The 10,200-nt window shown below is 39.1% G+C and overlaps 1 protein-coding gene across 1 annotated transcript; it reads right to left on the bottom strand.

Annotated features, from left to right (window-relative positions):
* Positions 1-6,881: 6,881 nt before the first annotated feature.
* Positions 6,882-8,725, bottom strand: LOC145767211 (uncharacterized). The gene has a single exon (XM_082578992.1). The coding sequence runs from the start codon at positions 8,593-8,595 to the stop codon at positions 8,092-8,094; it is 504 nt and encodes a 167-aa protein (XP_082435118.1). The 5' UTR covers positions 8,596-8,725; the 3' UTR covers positions 6,882-8,091.
* Positions 8,726-10,200: the final 1,475 nt, after the last annotated feature.

Genomic DNA, 10,200 nt, shown 5'->3' with positions numbered 1-10,200 from the left:
TCGATTGAGTCTATGGCTTCTGTCCAGCGCTTCTTCCTCTTTGAATCCAATCTTGCCAGCAGGGCTGTTGCTGAGTTGGTGGTGGCGGTGCCCTGGGGGGAACGGAGGAAGTCGCGGTAGAGCCTGTCGCACTCCACATCCCAGCAAGGTATGTAGTTTTTCCGTCGACCTCGCGGGATGGAGTCTTTTGCCGCAGATATGATTGCATCACAGAAGTCCTGGTAGGCTTCATCCACTTTGATGGTGTGTGGGGATGGGAGGTACTGCGTAGCTTCGTTTGTGAGGAAGCTGTAGTATTCCCAATCGGCCTTTCTGAAGTTCCATCGCTTGACAGGCTTGCTCGGAATAGGTGTGGCAAGCAAGGGGGCCGTGATTAGCGAGGGTCGGTGTTGAGACCTTGGGAACTTCTCTAGCACACGTCTGTCCGGCTGGCGATCATCGAGGTCATCACTTGCGAAAGCCAGGTCTGGGTTCGTGCCAGTGTTCCAACGACCGGAGTGGAAGCTCGGTGCGCCCTTAGGATCGTATAAGAGGGCGAGGTTGTTGTTGGTTGCCCAAGCGGCCAGACTTTCTCCGTCGTTGTTGATGGAGTTGTAGCCCCAGTCAGTGTGGTGGCAGTTAAAATCGCCAGCGTAGAGGCTGGGGTGGGGGAACACTGGGATGGCTGTTGATGTTATCCGCGAAGGTGGGGGCTTGTAGACATTGACGATGTTGTAGCCTGCTACATCTACACAAAGCCACTCGATCTCCGATTGAGCTTGGGATTGGTCAACCAAGGACCAGCTCAGCCGGTCATGGACAAACGTGGCGAGGCCGTGTTTCCTGCTGCAGGTTGCGCCTGCGAGTGTGAAGTTGGTTATTACCAAATTATCCACAGATGTACAGTGAGTCTCCTGGAGGAGGATGATGAGGGCTTGATGCTTGGTGGCCAGGTGCTCGATGATGTTGAGCTTGCTGGCCGTGATGCCCTCGGTGTTCAGCTGCAGTACGGTGGGTCGTCGGTACTTTTCGACAGTTCGAGCACTGCCGTGCCCTGAAAAGGGCATTTCCTTACCCACCCTGCACTGAACAGTCTCATTAGCTCTTGTTTGACAAGTTTCGTTTCGCATACGTATTTTGTATAATTTCGTATGTTACTGACGGGGGGGGACCACGTGAAGGTACTTGTCTTCCTCCCCACTGAATCACTGACGCAAGCCCGGTCACCGAGGTTGACAGAGTGAAGTTTCCGATTGTTGAAGTCTTGTTGCCGGGGAACTATTCCATCCATTAGATGCCGCTGAATGGAGAGCAGTCCTTAATGTGCGTTGCTCAAGCGCACACCCCGAGAGTCGAACCAGCGCCGCTTGATCTTGAAGCTTCTTCGTTCCAGAAGTGACGAGCTAACCAATTGAGCTATCGGGACTTTAAGAGGAATAAACTTTATCAGGTAGGCTACAGCTATAGACTTCATTTTATGTAACATGGCTGACAAGGGGACCAATGAACAGGCTTCGGGGTAGAACCATTGACGATTACGATTTTGAAGTAGGCTATCTTTCTACAAGAAAGTAAAAAATGGATTCATGTTGCCAGAAACAGAAGACCTGGCATCCGTTTCGAATGAAGACGTTCTTACTGTGTTGCCCAATCCCTCTTCGTGTTCCAACACCAAGAGACGGCCAACGCTATGAGGTTCCCCATGGACCTGTTAGAATTCAACATGAAATGAACAGTTTGTTTGTCCAAATAAGAACAGCTGCTTGTACCTTATTATGTTTTAATTTGTTAATTGTAAAATCTCAATGTTTGATGTTAACTTGCGTAAGTTTAACGTTGGCTTGTATTTGTTCATAGGTTCCCACCTCCTTGATCCCACCAGGGTGGGGACCAATAAACATTTGTTTGTTTTTTCAAATATATTATTTTAAGGACTAAAAAATGGAAAATAAAAGTTTCCTTCTTGATTAAAAATAAATTCATCACATAACGCTTCATTTGTGAAATAAGCAAAGTGCTCTTGGATTTTTTTCAGTGTTTAACAAGGATCAGAAAAATGGGTGTTTATTGGTCCCACATCTCCCCTAGCTATTTTAAAAAGTTGCTATAGAAAATAAGGATAAGAAGCGGAAAATCAAACACTTCACACACAGGGGTGCATTCCTAAAAATTTTTTTGGGGGGGCTCTAACACTTAGCTGTGTTGTTATAGACAAAGTATGTATAAGTAATCGGTGTAGGTTAGCCAACAATGTTTACCTTTTTTAAAAGGAAACACTGTTCAGTATGTTTTTACTTCTGAACATCATGTCGAAAAACAACCCATGCTAAAACATAGCTTGAAGTACAGAAAAAGGTAGAAGCAACAAAACGTGAAAGCGTGGTTGAATCCGATATACAATTATAAGTTTGAAATTTGGCTTGGTTGCTACACTGCAATCTCCTTTGCTTTTTTTTTACTGCGTAGGCCTACACTTGAAACTCAATTTGCATGAGCTAATTCCAATCTCTTAACTCAATTGTAAACTTATTTGTATGAGCCAATCCTAAGCACACTTGCAAAAACATTGACTGCAATAGGAAAGTAAGGAAATGCAATTCTTGAAATGAGCGCTTGTGGTTGCAGATTTGCTATATAAGAACCAATAAGCTGCCAATGTGACAGTTACACTAAAATCTCATTCAGTTATTAACGAACAGTTTAAAAAACTCCAATTACAGCAAAAGCATATTCCAAGTTGGTGCAACGAGATTACACAAAACAAACAGCCTGTCTGCCAGGTCTTTGGCTTTATGGGCTAAGTTTAAAGCACCACGACAGTCCTTGATTTTAGCCAGCAAACAGTTTTTGCGGAGATCTTATTTCATTCAATGTGGGCAGCTTAGAATGCTTAACTTGAACATCCACAGCCGACCGATGAGTCTGCAACCACTTCTGAGTTGCCGCAGTGCCATTCCATAAATGAGGAGGTGGTCCATTGATGTTGATGAACAACAATGCTGAAACAAGTGATATGGTCAGCCGTGATCGTAGCTGTGTGATGACCAAGTTCATTTGTGAAAATCCACGTTCGGCTTCAGCAGAACTCATAGCAATCATGTTTAGTAGGCTACTACGTTCTTGAGCAACTTTATCGTATCTGGCATATGACAAGGATTGTCAACATACAATCGAAAATCGGAAATAGGAGTGATGACATGAAATCTCTCCTCTATTTTTCGTAATATCTGCTCCCCTTCTTGCCATGGAACTTCGACTGCAGCAGGCCATAACTCTGGTACAATAATTTCCAAGCTCTTCACAGAATTTTCATTGTTGGTGTCCACCATCCTGCTTCCAATGTTCTCAACCAAAGCTTGAATAAACTGATTACGATCAAAAGAAGGGTAGTAGGCTAGTCTCTACAGCGAGCTTTGAACTGGTCCAATGTTGTGCCTTTAAAGGAGTATTTTTTTGTACTTCCGGGACTCAAGTTAACAACTTCATCAAACGAATACTTTCCTTCTTGAATAGCTTTTTTTATTTGAAGTAGAGAATTAACAGTCCATTTGACATGACGATTAGCTACTACGAAGTTGATATCCCAGTCTGGAGAGTTTCTGACAAAAGTGATAATTGGCGATTGCTATCAACTTATGTTCGTGTTTTTTTGCAGTTCTGTTGTGAGAAAGCTGTTAAAGTGTTACTTGTTCAGTCGAGAAGTTGTTGTTCAGCCAGAAAAGCTGAAAAATGGAAGCTTGAACGAGCCCCCCCTACATCAAGCCTTTTCGTTTTTCGGGGGGCTGAGCCCCCCCGAGCCCCCCCAGGAATGCAACCCTGTTCACACAGCGTTAAATTTTGATAGAATTTTTATTGAGTGTAGTTTTCATATTTTCTTGCACGGTTTGTTGGGCGAAAAAAAAGTCCTCGCGACCGCAATTGCTTCCACATCTGCTGTAGTCCACCTAATTATGAGGCAAAGCTGAAAATGACACAATCGCATTAGCAGTTGTAGAGCGATAACAAATAAATTCTTATTGATGACTACTATTGGGGTAGTTTTAAATGAAATCCTTTGTATTGCAAAAATATTTAATTTCAAATTCATTCTTCTTATTCCTTATTCTAAAGCTTATTCTTTTACCCGTGATGAAGAGATTTCAAATGATGACATCATAAAACTTTGTCACACTTCATAAGAGCTTTTCGCTGGCCCCTACTTGCCAATTGAAATCCGAATTTTACAACTTCACTCCAACTATTCAATTCTACGTGATGTTTGGCCGCATTTGAAGAGGTAGTTTTCTGAGAGAACCTCTTTGACAGTAGGCTAACGAGGACAGGCTTGGTAGAGTTGGAAGCCTCTAGCCCAGTTTCACACATTGGCGGCGGATCTATGACAGGGATGAACTATTTTAAAAGTAGGTGGGCCCAGCAGTCAAAGTCAATCCAACTTAATATTGTTGCATTCCTAATACTTGAAATCGTTTATAGATTGCTCCACCAATCACACACACACGTGCTGCCCATCAATAGTGGGCTCAACAGAAAAGGTTAAAGATTGGATTTCATCATTGAGCTAATCAAAGATAATCAAACTAGTGTGTATCAAATGAGTGAAAACCTTTTTTGGAACTCCCTCTCTGATTTGCCGTTTTCGCTATCATTTCAAAGAAATTTGGCTTTCAAAAGTGGGTGGGCCAGGCCCTTCGTTTCAATGGCCAGGCCCACCCAGAAAACAAAGTCGGTGGGCCCAGGCCCACGAGGTTCCTCCATGCCTGATCTATGATGATTTTTTTTTTTTGATTGTCTCCCAATGAACTGCGGTGACATTGGGTTCCCGTAGCAAGACCTGTGTCTAGGCTGGCCTATCTCTACAATTAAATACAGATCAACCAATCTTCTTTGTATTTTAACAGTTCTAATTCATTGGGTTTAGTAAGCGTTCACGCTTAACATTGGCAACATAGTAAGTCACACAAAACGAAGCGCTTATCCTTTTGAGAATATTTATACATGAAGTTGCAGTAAATCTTTAAAGCTGAGTACGAAAGTACAAACACTGCAATTCATGCCAATGGGCACAAAGTAAAAAAAAAAACTATTCGAAAATTTATCAACCCAATAAACAGCGTGATCTTCACACAGCTAACCAAACAACCACGGTACCAGACCCTCAACCAGTTAGAGCGAAACCCCACTGTAACAAGCTATATTTATCTCCTATAATCGTCTTCAGGGCTGTTTGGGGGTAATTAAAACCAGGTGCTGATAAAAAAAAAAAAACGGGTCCCCAAAACACGCAATCTACAAAAAATAACATGAGTAACGAAAATGCGTGTTTGTTTCGTTTTCAAACCTTTAGAATGATCCCGGGACAAAGTAATCCTTGGACTCCCTGTAAAAGCTACTGTGTCTTATTTAAGAACTCTGTCACTCTTTCAGTGCTCCTCTTGCATATTGATTAGGCAATGGCTCGCATAAACCTGTGCTTGAAATCCAATGCTGCACAAAGACAGTGACGTTCGGTGGCTTAAACCATTGGGAAAGCAACTTGGAAATATGTTGCAGCAAGGTAGTAGGCACGAGGGGCGTAACCGTCGGGCGAAGCCCGAAGGCGTGTTGCCGAAGGCAACACTTCCAGCGGGGGGTCTGGGGGGGCCTCCCCCAGAAAATTTTGAAAAACACTTCCAATTTGGTGCGCTCTGAGAGCATTTCCAAAACAAAATCTTCGGACTTTCCCAGTCCGAAGATAAAGATTCAATCAATCAATCAAACTGGGATTAGTCTAGAATGTTGGCTGCCTTTTTAGACTGAGCACAAAAACTTATTGTCAATGTCATCTGTAAGCATTTACGACATGCATTGGACTGGTGCACTAGTAAAGAGCAAATAATTAGCTTATAAATTAAGCTAGTCCATTCTTGAAGAACACAAGTATGTTTGCTCTGAACTTGTGATGTCAGTCTATTGACCCAAAGAATTTAAAAAACACTTGTGCTGTTTCAGTACTGGTTGGTTAATGTACCCTTTGGAATTGCATGTCTTATTGTAGAATCTATGTTTTTTTTGGTAAGAGAACCAGCTTTATTTTCAGCGTACTCAGTAGCCTATAGTTACAAGCCCGAAAATCACTCATGCGTAGAGGCTGTATTCCTTTCGCCTGAAACCAAAAGCAGCCGCTATGAGATACGCATTGACGTCACTGGGAAAGCAAGTTTAACCATAACACCAGATAACACATCTGATTGGCTAAGCAGCTGGTGTCGTTTTGCAAAACGATTGAGGATTGGATAAAACGAAGGCGTTTTTCAATGTAAGGTAAGCACTTTTGAAAGTTGATTTCCCTGGAGCTTCAGTGATGGTTTCTGACAAAAGCGTTTGCGTTAATTGGCATTTATAGGCAAGAAATGCGGTTTGGTGAGGACTTAGACTACTCACAAGAGTTACGAGTAATTCTAGTCACGAACACAGTAATTTTCAAGTTAAAATAGACTTGATAAAAATAATAAGAAGTTAAACCTAGAATTCAGTCATTATATTTTGCATAGTTTTCGCTCAGGTAAGCACTGCTTTCCTTGCTTTCCCTCACCGATCGTCACTGCACAAAGATGTTTGCCACTGCATGTACATACTGTTCGCATGTTGGTATTGTTTCTCTAACTGTCACCAACATGCACACATCCGATAATATTACAAAGTTTTGAGAAGGAGCGATCTTCCTGGCGTCAGCACTAACTGACTACTCACTATGGAACAGCGAGCATTGTGTTTCGCTAACCATACCGGTGTAGCCTCCACACTAGCCATTAAGACTTTTCCCAAAAACATGTGTTTCTCGGCAGTCGAGTGTGCCTGAGTTCTTGCTGCACTCAACTGCCGAGAAACACAATATTACAAACTTTCAAAACAACACAAGCGCATGCAAGAAGAGTTTAAAATTATTACAAGCTTGAGGAAAACAAGAAACAACCACTTCAAAGCATAACATCCTGCCATGGATCAAGTAGCCTAATGACGTAAGTTATGCAACTTTAATGGTTGTCAAATTAAAATTAACACCCAAACCTTTTAGTATTCGGTTGCTAACGTTCCAGATAATTTTTCAATGACATTTAAAAATTACACACAAATAAACAGACAAAAATGAAAAATAGGAGTCACCCACAACTGAAACTTGTTTCACCACAAAATGTCATAGGCCTAACAAAGCAGTACTGAAACCCATTTCTATTATTGCATGACTGTATTAGTTTTTACATAAACCAGTTATGTAAATGTGAAGACAGCTGTTTGCTATAACAGCAATTTGTTGAGATGTAAACTGTTACATCCCACCCACAAAAATTCCAAGCATTAAACAGCTAAATTAAAAAGCTGTTCAGTGTTCATGTTTACAACAAGTGAGTCATTAAAAACAATGTTAACTGGACTTTTCAGTTTTTAAACTGCAAAGTTTCTCTGGACCATATTATATGTTGGTTAATATATGGATAATGTAAAATTTGATTTCAATCTCAAAGCTCATTTTTGCTTGAGCCTGTGATTTAGTTACATCTTTAAACTTGCCAATTACGTTTAAAAAGTATGATACCACTAAGTTTTGTCAAACCAAATTTTCTGCATAATAAGATGCAGTATTGCATACTTTGATAAAACAAACTCGTTTATTCAATCGTTTCTTGAGACTATCAGAATAAATAAACAAATTTTTGCAATAAAAATAGCTTTATGAAAAAGACAATCTGAGCCAGATATTGGACTTTTGTGCTTTAGACCTGACCCAAAAAATAGACCAATTCAAACAACGATTCAGTTCACTGTCTTTAAATTTGATGTGACAAAACAGAAGCATAATAGTGAAACTTATTGTCGACCACAATTCGTGCATGCTCATTCATTTTTGCATGCTGGATTGTATCTATTACAATTTTATAAAACTGCACATACAGACAACCCTTCCAAGCAGAATGAAAGTGGTAACATAAAAGAAAAAATCTGCAAAAACTAGATTCGGGACCAGTTAAAACGGATCGTTTATGAAGAGTAGGCCTAGACTTTGTTAATAAAACTTTTGACAAATGCATCAGCTTTTGCGATTGTTAATTTGTGATAGTTAAGTTTTAAAGATGTTTATTTTCGTTTGCTTCGTCCGCCTTTAGATTTGATAGCATTTAAACTCGCTTCTTTAGATGCTTGTGCTCTGTGCTCTTTATCTTTCTTTTCTTGTTCTCTTTTTTGAGCAGCTTCTTCTCTTTGTTTCTTAATGATCGCAAGACGAGCAAGATCTGCTCTTGCTTCATCTGTTTTTCCTTGAGCATGAAGTTGCTGGTATCTTCGTGTTGCTTCCTGACGAGCAAGTTCTTCTTTTTCCTTCCTTGAAAGTTCAGTTGGTGCAGCAGGTACTTCGGTTAACTCGGATATTTTTTTATTTTTTTGCTTAATTCTGTTTGGATTATGTACTTCTATGACCGCTTCCGAGTCACTGTCTTCTTCAGATGACGATGATGACTCTTCTTCTTTTTTATTCCTCCAACCTTCCTGTCTCATGTCTTGTTCTCTTTGCAATTCCAAATCTTCTACCCTGGTGAACTGCTTGCCCCGCCCTTTGTAATTTTGTTTTCTTCCGTAAGGCATTTTGTAATAACAATTCAATTAAAATAAAAAAGTATACGCTAGTGAAAAATTTCCAAATTAGTCTTGACTCTTGTCCAGTATAAATTTAATATACTTTTTTGCTTGACACTACCATAACAAAGTAATCTTAAAGACTGAAAAAAATGAATAATGTGTCTCACAATCAATCAACCATATAAAAACTTCATAATGAACACACGCAGGCAATTTTATGGCCCATCCATAATTCCATATCAACCTTTCATTATATATGTTCCACTCAGAGATAGCTTTAACCAAACATATCTTGAAAATAAAGTTTGACTTATATATAGTGCAGTGTAAAGTAGTGCTCAATGAATCAGGATAGCATTTAAACTCTATCTGGACATGTTGATATTTATCAAAGTAAACCATGTTTTATGAGATGACACGTATTGACAATGTGAGTAAATTTTTAAAATCTAGATATTTAAAACCGCATTAGTGTATTTTTATACGTTATAATTTAAAATGTGTCAAATTTTAGCAATTTTCTCAGAAGTTATTGATGTAAAATATGTACCAATATGTAAATTTCCTACAAAAGTGGACCAAAAAGTGGATAAAAATCTTTGTCGCTTGAAAGAATTATAACTACACAGCAAAGTTGTAAACATAGAGAACTTCATTTTTGTAATAAATTTGAACTTACTCAGACAATAAAAATCTCTGAAGTTAAAAAAATAATTGAGTTTACTGAATTGGAAAATGAAATAAAAAATCATTTTTAATCTATCACAAAAGAAATTCTTCAAGTAATGTTGAGAGCAAAAAAAAATTGAGAAACAAGTTCAATGTTAAGAATACATCTTTGTTCACATATGACATTTTTCAAACTTTACATTTTAATCAACATGAAATTTATAAAAAATCTCTGGAATTAACACCGTAAAAAAAACTAAAGAATTTAGTTAAAGCTGTATGATCTCGATCTGTATCAATTCAAACAAAAATCTATCAAAGGCAATAGACAAATTCAATACAAAAACCGTAACTTTTCTCTTAATAGGCTTTTTTTCCAACATGTCATTATGATAAAATAAACATTCCGCTGATGAGGGCAATTGTTGTTGGATATGATAGCCAGTGCATAATGTAACCAGTGCTGTATTCGAGGGTATACGGCGGTATACGCAGTATACTCTCAGCTTTTTAGAGCAACTATTAGTATACCCTCTGGTTTAAAAAGGACAATACGAAGTATTAAAAATTGAAGAAAAATCCGGTAGAAAAAATAGCGAAGGATAATTTAATGTTCAGAATTATTGCTCTGATACAAAATTCTACAATGGTGCCAATTAACGCGAATCAATCCATTCAGAGCATTATTAGCAGAATGCAAATGAGACTTTGCGCTAATGCCGACACTAACAATGGTCAGCTACTGGTTGATATTGCTAACTTGGAACCAGAAAAAATGATAGAAGAAAATTCGCGTCATGGAGAAGCAGAGGTGAGAAGAATTTGTAGACACTTTGATGTTGATGAAATACAATCAATCCAAGGATTAAGAGACTTTAGCGACAAAGTTGAAATTGTTCCCAATAATTTGAAGCCTCTCTTGACAGCTATTTCAACTTTACC

The sequence above is a fragment of the Aplidium turbinatum genome, chromosome 3 (assembly GCF_918807975.1).
Source record: "Aplidium turbinatum chromosome 3, kaAplTurb1.1, whole genome shotgun sequence".
NCBI lineage: Eukaryota > Metazoa > Chordata > Ascidiacea > Aplousobranchia > Polyclinidae > Aplidium > Aplidium turbinatum.
The sequence above is the reverse complement of the archived record's forward strand: the minus strand, read 5'-3'. Positions and strand labels throughout refer to the sequence as shown.